The sequence below is a fragment of the Carcharodon carcharias genome, chromosome 17 (assembly GCF_017639515.1).
Source record: "Carcharodon carcharias isolate sCarCar2 chromosome 17, sCarCar2.pri, whole genome shotgun sequence".
Lineage (NCBI taxonomy): Eukaryota > Metazoa > Chordata > Chondrichthyes > Lamniformes > Lamnidae > Carcharodon > Carcharodon carcharias.
This window is the reverse complement of record NC_054483.1, coordinates 77,071,102-77,091,084: the sequence shown is the minus strand read 5'-3', so window position 1 is coordinate 77,091,084 and position 19,983 is coordinate 77,071,102. Positions and strand designations below refer to the sequence as shown.

Below are 19,983 nucleotides of genomic sequence, written 5' to 3'. Positions count from 1 at the left end.
GAAATGATTTTCAGTACAAACCTGTAACTTGTACGCAAATGCCGAAGGGTTCTTTTCAGCTGTGTCAGGCTGCAGATAGTCAAGCTCATCATCTGTGTGTCTTAAAATCCTACTTAACAAGGCATCTGCAGAGGCAACTGGTTCCTTAGGAGTTGCCTGCGCAGAAGGGTAGGGAAGGTGTAATGTTTCAGGATGAAGGCAGTTTGATAACCTAATCTAGTAAATATATGTCAACATGGGTGAATTGTGATTAACTTACTATATGAATCTCGTGACTAAATGAGTTTTTCTAAAAGTTACTGTACTTAACAGCACTGTTAACAATGCAGAGAAAAACCAAGCCCAGTGAAACACAGAGAAAACTAAATTACAAAAACATGTGACCATTCATGCACTATCTACACATTATTCAAAGTTATCTTTTCATTGGTTTGATTTAACTACTGGTAAAGTTTTAAGGCAACTTTGATAGAAATATTAATCTAATAATACCTTTCAAATTTACAGCCCATTTATATTTCAGTTTTAAATGTAAATTTGTCTACCACAAGAAATAACAAATGTAACTGAGGCTTCCACTGTCAAGATTGATGGGCCAAAACATCTGGAAAAATAACAGCACGAATTATGCATGTCATTATTAATGTGCAAATTGGCCAGCAAATTCAGGGGATTAAGTGACACAGTACGAGTTGTGAATCTCCAGAAGTTGCTGGTTAACTTATGTCATTCCTCCATTTGCTTCACACAAATGTATTTCTCCTTTAGTCTAAGAACTTGATCGAATTGTACGTTAATCAGTCAGCCACTCATTAAACTCTCTACAGAAAGTTAAGTCTGGTATTAACAGTTCCACAATCTTTTCTGGCATTAACAGTTCCAGAACCTTTTTAATGATGGCGTAATTATTCATGTAGTGCCAATCAACTTCTCTGGACTGGACATTCAATAACTTAAACTCTGATCTCTCTTCCCTTCAGGTTTAGGTTTTTTAAAATGTTACGTTTTATTATTTTTTCTTACTTTTCCTTTGTCTCTTTTCTCTCTTTTTTTAATCCAGTCTTTCTTTCCTGTCCATCACTTCTTTCTGTACCTGATTTGACTCTCATTTATCCACTCTAATTTACCTTCCTTCTCACTGTTCCCACTGTTGCATTCTTAAATCTTAAGTCTCAATGGGTAAGGAGATACACTTAAAGTCCCACCATTCACTGAGATCACAGATACCCCATTGCCTTAGCCACACTGTCATCAGTTTGCACTTCCAGCAAGATGCCGTAAAATATTTTTGAGTTGAAAATGGCAGCAAGAAATCTGGCTAAGTGAGTATGCCATGAGATGCTCTGCTCCAGCAAAATCTAGCCCAATATACTTAAAATTGGGTTAAGGCCAACTTTCAATGAACAATGAAGTACTTTTGCTCACAATGGTGCAGCACAACTATTATCCATATCACATTGGTTGGCAGACCAAGGACCACATTGAACATCTGTAATGCACTCTTATGTACAGTCAGAAAAGATCTTACTGGTGATTCTCAGAGGCAAGACTACTGTAAGGCACACAAGGCTTAAAGATACCAGATTTTCCAAAAGCTCATTGTCCAAACAACGTCTTATTGGTATTTATGATTTTACTTTTAGAGTGAAGCAAAATAGTCACAGTGCCAAAATCAGAATCATTCCCACTTGGGAAAAATAATTTGTTGTAATTGATAGGCCTGCTTAACAGAAAATTAAATTGAGACAAAATATATTTGCTTCCCCAAGATAATCTAATACTAAGTAAAATGCACATCTTATAGCAAATCACAGATTAGGAACAGCACATTTAAAGAGTCAATGGCAGCAAAATATTTTGACATTTAATGAGAAAGTCACAGTCTGTTTTTGCAACAGTGAACAACAAACCCCACAGATTTGTCACTGCTACACTATGGGGGACAAGTGACTTGACTCAATTGAAATTGGTGCTAGCATAATTAATTGTTAGTAGCAAGTTACAACCTAAGTGGCTTACTGTACCTATTTACAAAAGTCACCCCTTAAATTTCTGTATAATTTATATCTAAGAAAAATATTATTTGAGCATTCTTGTGCCAGTACCATGTTTTTAATCTTAAATAAAACAGCATTTAATATTTTTAAGACATTGAGACTTATTTGTATTGTATTGACAACTGTGACAAACAGTGTAGTGCATCTTCAAAGGTTTTCCCCTGGAAAATAAATCATGTTCTTACTTTATATCTGCCATGAATTTACCCAGGCTCATGGAAAGCCTTTTATTCATTTATTTGTGTTGGAAAATGAGGAACAGGTGCTCTGCAATTATTGGCATAATCCTGAACCATTCCTCCTTATTGTACAGTATAGCAGAAATGGTACCTTGGTCATTCTAGTCAGAATTCATGTCACGGTGCAGAATGGGCTAGATTTTGCAATCAGGTGCAAAGCAAGGGCACTCGATACTGATCTCAAAGATAGCTGCCCTCAGAAATCTAGAGAATTCTGGGGCATGGATTTCCCCTTTGGCGCCAAGTCACAGGGATCTCCAAGTGTGCAGCAGCAAAAATGCCAGCAAACAGCGAATCACATTGAAGTACTCTCACAGGCAGCAAATCAGGAAGTTAAAAACACTTTACCCCTTACTTTTAATTTAAATTTCCATATCACAAAGTACATGATTATGATTAGATTCAGGTAGAAGCAAAAATATCAATGTAAGTAAATATTTTTTTAAAACACGTGTTTTCTTTATCATAATGGAGAAATTTAGCATACCAAAAATATAAAATTAGCTTGCAGGGTTACTGATGGTGTTTAAAGCAATTATGAAGTGCCATGATAATGAAGAAAAAAACATTGGATTGCGTCCGGAAATATTGCACTTTAAAAAATAAGACATAAGGTTTTTTAAAAATGCACACAAGCCTCTGGCTGGAATGCTGCATGGTGACTCCCTAAGAGGTAATGTCTTTGCTAGACAAGATACTTCTAAAGATATCCAAAAACTAATTGCTTCCTCCGGCAGAGACAATGGGACATAATGGGAGATAAGTATCACCTCATCAAGAAATCCCGTGGTCAATAACCAGACAGGTTTGTGAATTTGCTTCCCCTTTGGAATATACAAAGAATGGGTTAAAAGTGAACTGAAAAGCTGCCCTGGCACCTGTCTGTTGGTGAGTGTTCTGAGACAGAGCAAGTGCTGGAAGTTTGGCTCAGAAGTAACAGCCATAAACAGTACCTCTGCAAATTGCCATTTTGTAGGTATCCTGATCTCTCTCCCTCTCTATTGAATTCAACAGCACAGGAACCTCAAATCCGACTATCCATCTACTGAAATCAACTCTACTGGAACCTTGAATCCAACTATTCATCTACTGGAGTCAATTCTACTGGAATCTTGAATCGCAATGCTCAAATCACGTACTCCCCACGAGCCAAGAACTGTTCCGTATACTTTTTTTTAATATATATCACTTACTTCAAGGAAAATTCTTACTTTTAACCTGTATGACCATATGTGTTTTATCCTTTCTTGCTTTTAGTAGTTAATAAATTCACTTTTACCTTTAACTCAAGAAAGTCTGATCAAATTGGCCACTTCAAAACCAGAATGATTGGGTCTGGGAAAAAGGTAACCACAAAAGGGACCCTTTTTAGATTAAATCTTGTTGCGACCAACAGAAGGGGGTGGTGGTGGCAGTGGGTGCTGAATAAAGACAGGGAGCCAGTTCATCCCTCCTCACCTGGGGCATAAGAATTTTGGAGGTGTCCCAGCCAGACGGTGACAAATTGGGGGGTCTCGCCTAGATCAACAATTTTGGGGAACCTCACCTGGGGGTGGATCATAACAGAAGTTACTATGCCTTAAAAACCCAGTTCCACCTCATTGGACAAAGAATAACTTTAAGGGCTTTTACAGTGAGATTAAGAGTATAGAAGCATAAGTTTTCATGAACCGCTTAGGGTTTGCAATTTGGGGGGACCTCAAGGGCACACCCACTGGAGAAGCATGGAATCACTAACTTGTGGACTTGCTCGTTATTCTGTGCATGTGCAAACTCCCAAGTTGCTGTGGAGCAACAGCAGGAAATGCTGACAGTTCTGCCATTGTTACCACAAAAACCCAAGCCATTATATCTAGCATGCATATTGCTTTTTATGTCAGCAAGCATACTGAAATGAGATCTTTAAATATCAGCATTATAATATATTACATATGTAATAATTAATAATTATTATAATACAAGTAAGTTGAGCAGCAATAAATCTTGGCACCTGTAATCAGTCTGCTCGTTGTTTTCCATCTGCTAAACCTTTAAATCTGAGTTTTGAAAGATATTATGACAAGTCAACCAGATTAAAGACTATTGTAAAGCAATTTACCAAGAACATGCCGTCATTTTGATCCCATCCTTAGGGCTCCAAATGATTTTAGTCTGTACTTCTGTTATTTGAAACAATTCGGTACACAATATTTCCAGGCTAGTAAGTAAACTATAAAGAAGCTTATTTTTTACGATATGTAAATCTGTTTTAATTGTAGTAACTAGAATATGAAACTTGTTACCATATGATGTGATTGAGGCAAAAAGTATAGATGCATTTATTGTGATGAGTAGAGATGAAGTAGGGTGGGGGGGTGCTTGTGCAGAATATAAATATCAGCATAACAGTTGGATTGAATGGCACATTTCTCTGCTGCAAGTGCAATGTCATTATTGATTCTTCAAGTTAAATGTCTCTGGATCCAAACTGACACGAGTTCACAACTGTTCTACAGACTCCACTAAATCTCAAAGCAAAAATGTCAGTCACTGTCTCCTTTAAAGTCTAGTACTCTACACTGAACTAATATTTCAAATGCAGCTTCAGAGAAAGCACACCCACAATGGTCACAAAAACTCAACAAGAATGAAGATGAGAAGGCGAGGGACAATAAAAGAAGATTTGGATCAAAATCTTTATCCCTCAACATTGAGATGTACTCTCAAAGTCAAACGCAATAATAAGATACATTAATGACTTGCTTATTAACCAAAAAAATCACTTGTGAAGTACAGACTTATGCCCTGCCTGTCAGTATCAGTGCACTGGCACACAGATGTCAACTCATCATTCATTTAGCAACTAAATATTGACCTTTATTTAACGGTTACGTTGAATTTGAGTGTTTCATCAGGGATACCAAGACATGTCTCAATTCAGAAACAGGAACAAGATCAAGTCATTGATAACTTGGAGTATTGAGAGAATTACTCACCAGGTCTGATTTTGCTGGAGATGAGTTCAGGGAATCTGTGTCTTTCAATTTGTCAGGTGACTGTAAAAGCGCTTCCTGGCTGGAAGCCAAAGGTCGGGTGACAGAAAGTTTATTTGCAGTAGAAGGCACACCATCATCTGCATCATCTAAACTTGATCTGAAAAATAATTTGTATCCACTCATAGAAGCATCATTAATTATACAATAGAATATATTTTAAACCAGATTTTAATGAGGTTAATATCTGCACTGGACAATCAATATGCATGACAGTAATTTTATGAGGTGTTAGCCTGGGGAGATTGCAACATAGGACTAAATGCATGTAGAACAGCAGAAGTAGCATGCTATAGTTAGGGCTAAGCGATTCCACAGCCAACAGATCAAAGCGCTGCAGTCCTGCAACATCAAGTCTGAACAGTAATGGATTATTGAACAATCAACAGGAGGCAGCATCTCTGGGGACATCTCCATCCTCAATGAGCCCAGCACAAGAGTGCAAAAGACAAGGCTGAAGCACTTATGACCCATCTTCAGCCCAAATTGTTCAGTGGATGATCCATCTCGATCTCCTCCTGATGTCCTCAGTATCACAAAAGTCAGTCTTCAGTCAATTCAGTGTACTCCATGTGCTAGCAAGAAATGGTTGAGTGTACTGCATATAGCAAACACTATTGACCCCAGTAATATTGGGTGCAGTGCTGAAGACTTGTGCTTCAGAACTAGCCACACCTCTAGCCAAGCTGTTCCAGAATAGCCATAACACTGCCATCTATCAAACAAGGTGGAAAGCTGCCCAGCTATGCTCTATATACAAAAAACAAGACAAATCCAATCCAGTCAATTAATACCACATCAATCTACTCTCAATCATCAGCAAAATGATGGAAGGTGTTGCTGACAGTGCTATTAAGCAGCATGTAATTATCAATAACTTGTTCAACAGTGTTCAGTTTGGCTTCCATCGGGATTTCTTGGCACCAGAAGTCATTCCATCCTTGGTCTAAACATGCATGGACAAAAGAGTTGAATTCCAGAGGTGAGGTTAGAGTCATTGTACTTGACATGAAGGAGCATTTGAGCGAGTGTGACATCAAGGAGCCATAATAAAGTTGAAGTCAATGGGATCGAATAGGGCCAGGGTGGAAAAGCTCTCCATTGGTTGCAGTTATACCTAACACAAAGAAGGATGTTTGTGGTTTTTAGAGGCCTATTATCTCAGCGCCAGGACACCATTGCAGGAGTTCCTCAATGGAGCATCCTTGACCCAAACATCTTCAGCTGCTTCACCTTCCCTCCATCATAAGGTCAGGAGTGGGATGTTCACTGATGATTACGCTGTTCAGTTTAATTTGTAACTCCTCAGCTAATGAAGCAGTCCATGCCCACATGGCACCTGAACTGGGCAACATCTGAGCTTGGGCTGATAAATGGCAAGTAACATCCACATCATACAAGTGCCAGGCAACGGCCATCTCCAACAAGAATCTAACCATCTCCCCTTGTTATTCAGCAATATTATAGCCACTGAATTCCCCACCATCAACATCCAGGGGATTACAATTAACCAGAAACTGAACCGGACTAGCCACATAAGTAGTGTCTACAAGAGCAGGTCAGAGGCTGGGTGTTCTGTGGAAAATGACTCACCTCCTGGCTCATCTACAAGTCACAAGTCAGGAGTGTGATGAAATACTACAGATTTGTCTGGATGAGTGGAGCTCCAACAACACTCAAGAAGCTCGGCACCATCTAGGACAATGCAGTCTGCTTGATTGGCAGCCCATCCACCACCTTAAACATTCACTCCCTCCATCACTGGAGCACAGTGGCAGCAGTGTGTACCATCAACAAGATGAAATGCAGCAATTTACCAAGACTCCTTTGACACCACTTCACAAACCCATAACCTCTGCTACCTAGAAGGACAATAGCATCATGGGAACACCGCCAGCTGCAAGTTCCCCTTCAAGCCATGCACCATCCTGACTTGAAACTATATCATTATTCCTTCATTGTCTAAGGGACAAAATCCTGGAACTTCCTTCCTAACAGCATTGTGGGTGTACCGACACCACACAGACTGTAATGGTTCAAGAAGGTGGCTCACCACCACCTTCTGAAGGGCAATTAGATATGGACAATAAATGCTGGCTTTGCCACCAATGTTGACATCCAATGAATGAACAAATAAGACAAAATGGTATGGGCTTTATTTTATGGGATGCTGTGGTCCCTACACCCCCAACCTCTGGCTGAAAAGTTCACGATCCTGACAGCTGCCCCGCAGCAATTTAATGCTGGGAGCAGTGTTAATTGCTTTGAGGTGAGACTTCCACCCCCATCTCGAGAGGATGTCATACCTAAGAGAGCTGGTGGCCAACCAGATGGCCAGCAGCCCTGTAGTCCCAGCGGCAGCACTGGCAATTTCTGGGATTAGTAGCAGGCCCACCATGCTGAGGAGCCCAGATAAGTCTGGGATTGGGGGTCTCAGGGGGTTGAGGGAGGTGGGAAGCAGGTTCAAGTGGCAGGGGGCTCCTCTGATGGGCCCAGGGCGCCTGCAAAGTAGGCGCAGCATCCCTGCCACCTTGCTAAAGCTGCCAGGCTTCCCCAGCCCCCGTAAAATTTCAGTAAGGACCCAGGGCTGGGTGAGTAGCCAGCGAAGGCCACCCATTTGATCTTATGTGCCTCCCAATCTTAAAACCCAATAGCAAGGAAGCATAAAATACAGTCCTATTTCAAAAGCATCACGAATATCTAATATAGACAAACACAGGAAATTAGATATTGTAGATAGAAAAACATGACTAGTAGAACAGTAGCACCACCGAAGCATAAATCTTGGTCTTTCTCAGGAGTGAGTTAAATTCCAAGTCACTCAGCAAATAATAACATGGAGGACATGCATGAATTAAAGAAAATAAAGCTAATTTCTGTAATCACCACATGAGCTAGCTACTGTCCTGTGGCACGACATTAGACTCCACATGTAAGCTGATGGCACCCAGCTCCACCGAAGCACCATCCCTCTCAACCTCTCCCCTGCCTCAGTCCTGGGTGAGCCATAATTTCCTTCAATTAAATACTGGGCTGACCAAAGTCATTGTCTTGGATCCCTACTACAAGCTCTGTCTCCTCTCCGCTTATTCCATCCACGTCTCTGGTCACTATTTCAGGTTGAACTAGATTGTGTGCGACCTATATGACATCAAGATGAGTTTCCTACCCTATGGCCTGAATTTTTCAGATGGCAGGGTCTCACTTCCCGCTTTCCGAAGAGTCCCTGCTGACTCGGACTACCCTGCAGGCATTTCATGCTTGAATGTTAAGTGGCTGCAGGCAGGACTTTTGTCACTCACTCGAGAGGAAGCCCCACCTTAGAGAGCTGTCGGCCAATCTGCTTGGCTGGCAGCTCTCCAGTCCCTGCAAGGGCAGCGCTGCAGTGAACGGAGGAAGAATGCAGGAGGTCTCCTGAGACTAAGTCCAGACACCAGGCCCAGCTAAGTTCAAGGGGTCCCAGGGCGGAGGGGGGAGGGGAAAAACTGAGGGGGAGGGGTGCCATCAGGGTCTTGGGGAAGGGGCCAGGGAGTATGGAGGGAGGTCCAGAGGCCACTGGACCTTAAGGTGGGTGGGGGGTAGTGGGGGCGCCCCAGTCAAAAGCCGGCTTCTGATGGCGTTGCCTCATTCCCAATTACCACCTGGAATTAAACTCTTGGGTCTGAATTTTACCTTCAGCGTGCTGGCGCGCACCCGACATGCCGGAACATAAAATGACGCGTGATGACGTCGGGCATGCGTCCTGACGTCATTGCGCACTCAGGCAATATTTCGTTAGGTGGGCACACGCCGGAGTCAGCTGCGCATCCGCCGATAATTGAAAGGCCTATTAAGGCCATTAATGACCCAATTAACCCAAATTTGAGCTGCCCGTCCAACTTTATGGTTGGCGAGCAGGCAAAAAAGCCGAACAGCCTTTACGTTTTTTAGCAAACCTCATCCACGAGTGGGATGAGGATTTCTAAAGCTAATACTAATTAAATAAAACCTTTATTTTGAAAACAGTCATGACACAGTCACACGAGGGGACATGTTTCATTAAATTTTTGCAGTCTTTATCTATTTTTTTTAAAAAGCGCTTCAGTCTCCCTGAGGCACTGAGCTGCCTCGGGGAGGTTGAAGTGCTCTTTCACGCGCATGCGCAAACTGCACGCTAGGCCTGGCACGCTAGGCCTCCCCCCACCCACACAGATAGCGCTCATGTTACCACTTGCGATCCACGCAGGGTGAGCCTTAATTTGCCTGCCCGCGTGAAATCGCAGTGCAGAGCCAACCGCCCCCGCCCGCTCCCGCCAAGCCTGCCCGACACTGAAAAAATTCAGGCCTTGCTTTTCGGGCTTCCCCCATGGACTTTCAATCCTCTCGGCATCCTAAAAATTGAGACTGGGCAGGAAACGGCCCTTGAGTCGCCAATAGTTGGCCACTTTATGACCTCAAATGGGGCCAGGGCAGGCTTCCCGTCTGAGGCCATGCCCGCCCCAGCGTCAAATCGCTCTGCAGCCTGGACAGATGGGAACCAGGAGGGAATCCTGCCCCTTGAATTTCACACTACCCCACCCTCCCCCGCCTAAACACCCGCCTGTGTGGAAGCGAAAATTTTGGCCTATATCTTTTCTATCAGAAACACTGCCTTTTTCCAGGTTTATTTTGTCCTCTTGCTTTAGTCTATCAGTCACTGAAACCCTCATTCATGCTTTTGTTACTCCAGATTCGACGATTCTGATGGTCTCCTGGCCAGATTCCCACCTTTCATTCACCATAAACCTAAGCTTTTCCATAGCTCTGCTGACCCGCATCAAGGTGACCCAGATTGAAAGAAGTACAGAGCTTCTCACTAATTTAACAGATAAATTAATGGAGGGATGGACCTTCTAATTAAGATTTTTCTTAAAAAATAATAATTTACAATAAAATTTAATTAAAAAATAAGCTGCACTGCCCAACTTGACTTAAAAAGCATCAGCAAAGAATTAATATTAATTTCTGATGCCTTTAATCTTTACTGATTTAAAAAGTAGGATCGCAACAAAAGAGAAAATTTAACTTACTCCTGAGAAAGATCAGTGAGAGTCACTTTGTCAATTGGAGCATGTGGGAAATCAGAGCCAGAAGTCAGAACTCTGCCTGGGTGAGGCAACCTGAGCAACAATCAAGGAAGATTTTAATGGGGCCAGAAGGAGCATTTAAATCAGTGCCACAGGGTTTCTTTTGAAGAGATTTTGGAGTGGCTTGCAGCAGTCCCTTTAAGGGACCAGTGGTTCAACTATTCGATCAACAATGGGCAGAGTAAACATGAGCATACTCTGCCCATCAATCGCTTACAATCACGCCAGGGCTCTACAACCAGTGTGGGGTCCAACTGGCATTATTTCAATCAACGTTTCGGGTGGGAACGGTGGCGTCTCATTTCAAACCTTGCTCAGAAAGCCGGTTGGGAGGTCAGTGAGTAGCAGTTCTTCAAAACAAAAAGAGGGGAGATGGTGGCGTAGTGGTAATGTTGCTGGACTAGTAATCCAGAGGCCGAGCCTAATGCTCCGGGCACATGGGTGCAAACTCCGCCGTGGCAACGGGTGGAATTTGAATTCAGTAAATAAATCTGGAATCTAAAGCTAATCTCAGTGATAGTGACCATGAAACTATCGTCGATTGTCTTAAAAACCCATCTGCTTCACTAACATCTTTTAGGGAAGGAGATCCGCCGTCCTGACCTGGTCTGGCCTACATGTGACTCCAAACCCACAGCAATGTGGTCGACCATTAACTGCCCTCTGAAATGGCCTAGCAAGCCATTCAGTTCAAGGGGGAAATTAGGGATGGCCAACAAATGCTGGCCTAGCCAGCGATGCCCACATCCCATGAAAGAATAACAAAAAAATCATCTGACTACCACAGAATTTTTGAGTGTTAATTGGGCAATAGGTAGATGGAGATCATACCAAGTATTCACATTCTTGGACTTTAGGCCCAGAATTTTCAGCTCGGCGAGCGGGGGTGGGGGGTGCTTGCCAAGGCATAAAATGGTACACAGCGACGTTGGGCAGGCATCCCCACGTCACCGCACGTAATTTAGATTTTCAGTTCGGCGGGCGCACAGCCAAGTCGGCTGCGTGCCCGCCAAACTGTCAAAGGCCTATTAAGGCCTGTTAAATATTAATTAAAGTAATAACCTTAAGGCTGGGGAGGCAGGCGAAGAGCCCAGGCGGCCTTTGCATTTTTCATGGAACCTCATCCAAGGGCAGGATGAGGTTTCATGAAGGGTTTATAAATTAAATACATTTCTTCATTAATGTTCCTTGACATGTCCCAGCTCAGTTGGCAGTGTCACATGAGGGGACATGTCTCAAAACGTTTTCTTTTCTTTATTAAAATTTTTAAACCTTAAACTAATCTCCCTGAGGCACAGATTTCTGCGCTCTTCCGCGCACATGCAGCCCCGACTCAGGGAATACCCCCCCCCGCCTGCACAGAGAGCCCGCCCACGTAAAATGGCAGCGCGGACCCGATTGGGGGGCGCCGATCATATTCGGGCCCGCTCCTGCCCCGCCCCCACACAACCCCCACCGATGGAGGGGAAATTCTCCCCCTAGAATTTCTTAAACCATTTTGCTTGAATGATGTTTTCAGCAAAAAAAGTTTTAAGAAAAAAATGGTCACCAGAATTTTTTAAATTTATTCATTTAAACAAAGACTCACTTAGGACTTTAGTGGTCAAAACAAAAAAATCTGCAGGAAATGAGAAAGCAATTGTAAAGATCCTTGTATTTAGAAAATGAATCAATCTCTGTCCTCTCAAAACACACCAGATTAATCAAAGGAAGACTTTGAATACATACCCTGAACAAGGAGTGGTTGAGTCAGATAGTCTGATGGGAGGACATTTTATTGGACTGTCTTTCAGAGAATCAATCTTTAAGTACATGGACTGTTTTTTTGCATTTGTATCATGGTGCTAAAAGAAAAGAAAAGCAGAATAGCATTACTTTCAGAATTGGGTATAATTATCCGGTAGTAATAACACCAAAGTTACAGCTGAAAAGCGGAAGAATGCCCCAAGGACATTCAGCACCCTATACCTCAATTAAAAATTAGCATAGGTAGAAAGTATCTCGAGCACAATTTGACCTTAGTATGCATCCTATAAATAGCTTCATCAGTTAAGTGGCTAAGTTTGGCATTTTCCCTAAAACAAGCTCAATGGGATTTAAGATAGTTCAACTACTCAACAACTTTTTGTCATCAGGGTTTAACATGAAATTAATACTTACAGGTGATGATGAACCAATTTTTTCCATGTACTCTATTTCTAAAGAATGTTCATATCCCAAAACTGTAAAATAAAGCAGTAAGAAAGCAAATTTAGACAACAGAATAGAGTGGGCTTCACAAGTAGATTCTGAATAATGGACTCTGTGCAAGATCTACATATTGCATAGTGTCAATGGAAAGGACTATATTCTAAATCATTTTGGCTACAGCACATTCTTATTTTTCTGTAAGCACCCACATAATCACGGTGGTATTTTGGCAGATTGTGCAAACCACAAGAATGCCTAGTGTGTCTATTTGACATATTGCCCAAGATCACCTTGAAAGCTATCATATCACAGCAAGCTGAATAAGGGAAGTAAAACATGGCCATGAAATGCAAGGAGAGAAATAATGCATAGGGGGACATTTGACTTGATAGTTTATTGCAGTTATAAGAAATATTAAAAATTGGGTTCTTTGAGTAGTATGCATGCCTAAGTACAGGCATGGGTTCAAATTAAAAGGGCAAAAAAGTCTTGCATTTATGTAGCATTTTTCACAAAAGCTTGGGGGAAGAATTTTCTGAATGTCGGGCGGGCCAGTCGGGAGCAGGTGCGGAGCCGATCACTGCCCTTGATCAGCTGAGCACCACCATTTGCGTGACGCAAGGCCGGTCAGCACTACTCGTGTGGGTGGGCGAGGAAGGAGAGTCGGGGCCTGCGCTCTTTCGCACGCAGAAATCTCCCTGAGTCACGAAGCTGCCTCAGGGAGATTAAGTTCATATTGAAATTTTTAAATAAAGGTAAAAATTATTTACACGTGTCTCCTCATGTGACAGTGTCACATGAGCTGGGATATGTTTGTCAATTTATCAGAATTTATTTATTGATTTTATTAAACCTTCAGGAAACCTCATCCTAAGGTTGGACGGGCAGCGCTGTTAATTATCTAAATTAGTTCCCTAATGGCTTTAACAGGCCTTTGACAGTTTGGCAGCTGCATGCCCACCGAACGAAAGATCTAAATGATGCACGGTGAAGTCGGGAAGCGTGCCCAACCACCACGCATCATTTTACATGTCGGCATGCCAGGCCCACCCCCACACACCAAATTCAAAATTCTGGCCTTGATGTTTCAAAGTGCCTCACTGGCAGTAAAGTACATTTTAAAGTATGGATACTGTTGTAATGTAGGACACATGGCAGCTTTTACAAAAAGCTTTTACATAATCAATTCAAATATATACAATTAATAAGCAGGGATTGTTGAAATAGTTTTTATAAGATTTCCAATGTAAATTCTCAGATTCTTTTCAGATGATCAATGGCTATGGACTGATTTCCTTCCTAATTTGAGACCCTGCAGTATTAACTATTAAATCTTTTGGCCATTCAGATCTGGTCCAACTTGTAGACCTTCATGATCTTTTCCATTATTTCGTTATTTAAATTCAGATAATTATTTTATTTTTGACTCCAAACAAATTTTTCTACTGAACGAATAACATAGAAATCATACTGGCACTGGATCAAGTTGAACTACAAAGCTATGTTACAGTGAAGTCGTAATGTTCTGATATTAAATGGATTATTACAGAAACATCTTAATTGAAATACTCGATCATATTCTGAACTGTTACATATTTTACATTTATGATTTGTTTGCACTTACCAGGTTTTATTGCCCTCAATTTCAAGCTTGTTAACATCTGTCTCCTGCTTATTTCAATTACCCAATAAAATGTCAAGATTGCACTTACCTTCCTCCCCACATAACCAGACCGTTATTTTACTCTGCTTTACACTCCTAACACTGCATACAGTGTTTCATTGGCCATTCACTATTAAAATCTTGTTTTCTGTCTTATGTCAAGAGTGCTTCAACTGCTTTAAAAATCACTGTGTATTTTCAAAATTTAAAATAAATCAATCTCTCTCTTCGGGTTAACAGAACTACCTGCTAAGATTTGATGTATGAACATAGAAATTTATAATACGAATGCACACCATTCAGCCCATCATGCCCATGCCGGCCGACAAATTGCTATCCAGTCTAATTCCACTTTCCAGCTCTTGGTTCATAGCTTTGCAGATTACAAGACTTCAAGTGCACATCCAAGTACTTTTTAAATTTTATGAATATTTCTACCTCTACTACCCTTTCAGCCAGTGAGTATCAACTTCCCCCTACCCTCTGGAAGAAAGAAAATTCCTCTCGAATCCCCTTCTAAATCTCCTACCTCTTGCCTTAAATCTATGCCCATTGGTTATGGAGTCATCAATCAAAGGGAATAAGGTCTTCCTATCCACTCTATCCAGACCCCTCATAATTTTATATGCTTCAGTTAGGTCTCTCCTTAGCCCTATTTGTTCCAAAGAAAACAACCCTAGCCTATTCAATCTTTCCTCATAACTAAAATTCTCCGACCCAGGCAGCATCCTCATAAATCTTCTCTGTACCCTCTCCATTGTAATCATATCTTTCCTATAGTGCTGTGTCCATAACTGCAGGCAGTATTCCAGCTGTGGCCTAGCAAACATTTTATATAGTTCCAGTATAACCTCTCTGCTTTTATATTCTATGTTCCTGCTAATAAAGGCAAGTAACCCATATGCCTTCTTGACCACCTTAACTATCTGTTTAGCCACATTCATGGACATGTAGACATGCACCCCTTACCACTGTCCGGTCCACCATACTTGTCCATTGACACCTTCCTGCAGTCTACAGCTTTCTTCAAGTTTTTTCATCATTCCCCCAACATTCAAGTCCAAATCATAGATATATACCACAAAAAAACAAGGGACCTAGCACTGAGCCCTGCAGAACATCACAGCCCTCCAGTCACAAAAACATCCATTGTCTATTACTTTGTTCCCTGAGCCAATTTCAGATCTAACTTGCCATTTACCTTGGATCCCATGGGATTTTACCTTTGTGACCAATTTGCAGTGTGGATCCTTATTAAAAAGCTTGCTAAGATCCATATAGACTGCATAAAATGCCATACCCTCCTGGTTACTGCCTCAAGAAATCTGATCATGTTAGTCAGACATGACCTTCCCTTAATAAATTCATGCTGACTGTCTTTAATTAATCCTTGTCTTTCTAAGTGGAGATTTATTCCATCTCTCAGAACATTTTCCCATAATTTTTCCACCTCTGAAATTCAGCTGATTGTCCTATAATAACTCAACCTATTCCTTTCCCTTATTAAAACAATGGTACAGCATTAGCTGTCCTCCAGCCCTCTAGCACCACATCTGTAGCTAAAGAGAATTGGAAAATGATGGTCAGAACCTCTGCTATTTTTTCCTCTTGCTTCTTTTAACAACCAAGGATATATTTCAGCCAGACCTGGGAACTTATCCACTTGCAATGATGTTAAACTGTTTAATATTTCCCCTCACACTACATTATCTACATCATCTAATACTTCACACTCCTCCTCCCTTATTGCAATGTCTCTATCATCTCTCTCTTTTGTATTCACTAAGAATCATGCCTACAACCTCCGCGTCCACACACAGATTACTGCTATTGTCCCTAATTAGCCCTCCTCTTTCCTGGAGGCCACCTGGAAAAACAGATATTTGGCAATCTGTTCAGCCTGCTTCTTTTGATACTGTTGCCAGATGGGCTCATTGCAAATGCTTGGCTGACTCAGTTTCACAGAGGTTTGTTTACACAGTTGCAAATGGGACAGCTAGCTTTGTCTAACTTTGTCTTTATTACTTTTTAATTACTTGAATTTTCTTTGGAGTGTTTTTTTAATGCCTGTGCATTTATTTACATAAGATTAAATATGTTCTCTGCCTGTGTTTGACTGACCGATAATGGAGAGGTAGTGTTTTTCAAAGGGACTTTGAATTGGCTTTTTTCTTTCAATTGAGCATTTCAAAGACTTGCCATGTTATTACATGGTTCATTTTATATGTACCTAGTGCATAATTGGTGAGTAGGCATAAGAGATTTGAGGGGGCATGAAATTGGCATGGGGGTGGGTGGGGTTGAGGGCTCGAGGGCCCAACAACCACGAAAACAACTGGACTGATGATCTAAACACAGGCCTCACCCACTTCCACTACCACCTCGGGCCTGTCTCTGCAGGCAGTGAACCCGTCTCCCGCCCATGCCCACCTCCCTGATATGAAAATAGGGCAGCCAGGTTCTTCCAAGATCACAGAGTCGGGAAATTTACCAACTCTCAAAACCCCTTCTCCTTGACAAAAATCCAGCCCAGAGTGTAGGGGTAATGGATATGTGCTCAAATTGGCAGCACATGACTAGTGGTGTTTACCAGGTTTCTGTACTGAGGCCACAGCTTTTCAATATATTTGTAAATGGCTTGGATGAAGGAATAGAGAGCCATACATTCAACTTTGGTAACAACACTAAGTTAGCTGGTGCTGCAGGTGGGAGCAGAAAGTTGCAAAGGAATATTGATAGATTAAGTGAGTCGACAAAATGGACTTCAATGTGTGAAAGTATGAGGTCATCCACTTTTAATGTCAAAGAGATAGATTTCAAATATTTACAATCTACATCAATGATTTGGGTGGAGGGACCAAATATATGGTGGCTAAATTTGCCGATGACAGCAAGATAGGTAGGAAAATAAGTAGCCAAGAAGAAATAGCCTGCAAAAGAATGTAGGTAGATTAAGTGAGTGGGCAAAAACTTAGCAGATGTAGTGTAATGTGGGAAAATGTGAACTTGTCCACTTTGGCAGGAAGAATAGAAAAGCAGCACACTATTTAAATGGAGAGATATTGCAGAACTCAGTGGATCAGAGGGATCTGGGTGTCCTGGTACACGAATCACAAAAAGTTAGTATGCAGGTACAGCAAGTGATTAAGAAGGCAATTGGAATGTTGGTATTTACTGCAAAGGGAATGAGATATCAAAGTAGGGAAGTTTTACTGCAGCTGTACAGTTCCACATCTGGAATACTGTGTACAGTTTTGGTCTCCTTATTTGAAAAAAAGATATAATTGTGTTAGAAGCAGTTCAGAGAAGGTTCACTCGACTCATTCCTGGGGTGAAGGGCTTACCTAATGAAAAAAGATTAGACAGGTTAAGCCTATAGGGTTTATGAGAATGAGAGGTTTATTATTGAAATACATAAGATCCTGAGGGGATTTGATAAGGTAAATATTGGCAAGATATTTCTACTTGTGGAACAGACTAAGAACCAGGGGACACAGTTTAAGAATAAGAAGTCTATCATTTAATTCGGATATCAGGAGAAATTTTTTCTCCCAAAGGGTTGATAGTATGTGGAATTCTCTTCCCCAGAATGTAGTGGAGGCAGAGTCATTGAATTTATTCAAGGCAGAGTTAGACAGGTTTTTGGTCGACAAGGGAGTCAAGGGTTATGGGGGGCAGACGGCAAAGTATCGTTGAGACACAACCAGCTCAGGCATGATCTTACTGAATGGTGGAGCAGGCTCGAAGGGCTGAATGGCCTACTCCTGGTCGTAAGCCCTATGTTCCTACCAGGGTATTTTTTAAACAGCAAGAAGCGAGGAACTGTAGATAAGCAGGAAAATTAAGGGGTCCATTTACAGAAATCACTAAAAACAAGTGGACAAGTTCAAAAAATAAGCCAAAAGATGTTTGAAATGTTGCTTTTTAACCTGAAGATAGCTAAAATACAAAGGGTGCAAGCTATACAGGGTTCTGGTTGGATCCCATTTAGAATACTACATTCAATTGTGGGCACCAAACTTCAGGAAGGTTATATTAGCCATGGGGGAATGATGTGTAAACTCAGTAGAATGATAACGGGCTAAAAGAGTTCAACTTTGAGGACATGTTACACAGACTAGGCTTGTATTCCCTTTAACATAAAATATTAAAGAGTGATCAAATTAAGGTGTTTGAGATGACTAAAGAATGTGATACGATAGAGAAACTTATCTCCTGTTGTAGGAGAATCCAGAAAAAGGGGTGTAACTTTAAAATGAAAAAAAACCCGTGCCCACTGATCTACATTGGTTCCTGGTTAAGCGATGCCTCAATTTTAAAATTCTCATCCTTGTTTCCAATCCCTCAATGATCTCACCCCTCCCTATCTCAGTGATCTCCTCCAGTCCTACAACCCTCAGTATCTCTGCTCTTCTAATTCTGGTGTCTTCAGCATCCCTGATTTTAATTGCTCCAGTAGAGTATAAATTTAGCATAGTGGAACACACACTGACACCAAGACACAACGGGACAAAGTTCAGCCTATTTTTGGGTGCAAAAAACATCAATTCCAAAGCATCAAGACGATCAACCAACATATGTTCTGAAATGGTCCTTCTATCTGTGCACTTTAGGCGTGGGACTTGGTTAGTAGACAGACTGCGGTCATACTCTGGTATCTGCTTAACACTTGTTTATTAGTAATACATCTAACAGAGTAGGCATGTTGCTCTTAGGCATGGTGCTCCAACTCTCTCTCTTGAGAGAGAGTCTAACACATAGCTCACTGGTGTCAGTACTACATCATCATGTGCCTCATAGATTTGCATATCATTTCTGTTAACCCTTTATACCAGAATCTATGCTGGAATGATGTGCATATAGGTTCAAATGATATTGAAGCATTTATGATGGCAGTTTGCAAGAGCCGTAATGCCAGTTCTTATGACCTGCCACAAACTTGACCAGATTTTTGGGTTTTTCTCTTGCCATCAACATGTAACTGTAAGGGCAATTCCTTTTAAACTCAGAAGGGGCTCTGCTCGGATGTGTGGGCCAGCCAGTTTGCACAATCTGCTGCAGTTTTCTCAGAGTGACGTTGTTCTTGGATACAGCAGTTTGCAGTTTGGATACAGCCACAGGTAAGTTCTTTGTCAGCATGTGAACCTGTGCTTCCGTTTCTTTATCCTCTTCCTCCGTGATGGGCAAGTATGTACTTGGCAGAGTGTCTGAGATGTACATTTCCTTGCCCAGTTTGTATTTAACTCTGACCTGGTATTTCTGCAGATGCATTAGTAATCTTTGGATTCTTGGTGGTGCACAGTTCAGGGGCTTTTTAAGTATAGCTTCCAAAAGCTTATGATCAGACTCTGCCTCCGTGTCTTTGCCATCGACAAATTGGTGGAAGCATTTTAGGCCAAACACAATTGCTAGCATTTCTTTCTCTATTTGGGCTTATCGCTGCTGTGTTTCCATCATTGCCTTTGAAGTGTATGCCACTGGTCATTTGCGATCCTGCAAATTATTCTATCTCGGATGAGTGATTCTTCAAGCTCTCCAAATTCACACAATTTAACTCATTTTCTCAGCTCAGTTACATACTAACTAATGTTGTCACTGCCTTGTGCGCACGTAAAAAATTTGTATCTTTCATACTTGATGTTTTCCTTAGGGCTGTAGTAGGCTTTGCATTTTTCCATTATTTCTTTCAAGTCATTT

The 19,983-nt window shown here is 41.4% G+C and overlaps 1 protein-coding gene across 7 annotated transcripts in view; it reads right to left on the bottom strand.

Annotated features, from left to right (window-relative positions):
* Nucleotides 1–19,983, bottom strand: part of LOC121289978 — a 201,120-nt gene that overhangs the window by 38,385 nt on the left and 142,752 nt on the right. For 5 of the 7 annotated variants that reach the window (XM_041210004.1, XM_041210005.1, XM_041210006.1 and 2 more), the window contains 4 exons: nt 12,594–12,655; nt 12,162–12,277; nt 5,272–5,428; nt 22–156 (listed from right to left, as the gene is read on the bottom strand). In XM_041210004.1, coding sequence (XP_041065938.1) covers nt 22–156; nt 5,272–5,428; nt 12,162–12,277; nt 12,594–12,655 — 470 coding nt within the window. The remainder of the gene's footprint in view (nt 1–21; nt 157–5,271; nt 5,429–12,161; nt 12,278–12,593; nt 12,656–19,983) is intronic. The other 2 variants (XM_041210010.1, XM_041210011.1) reach the window with 1 other exon arrangement.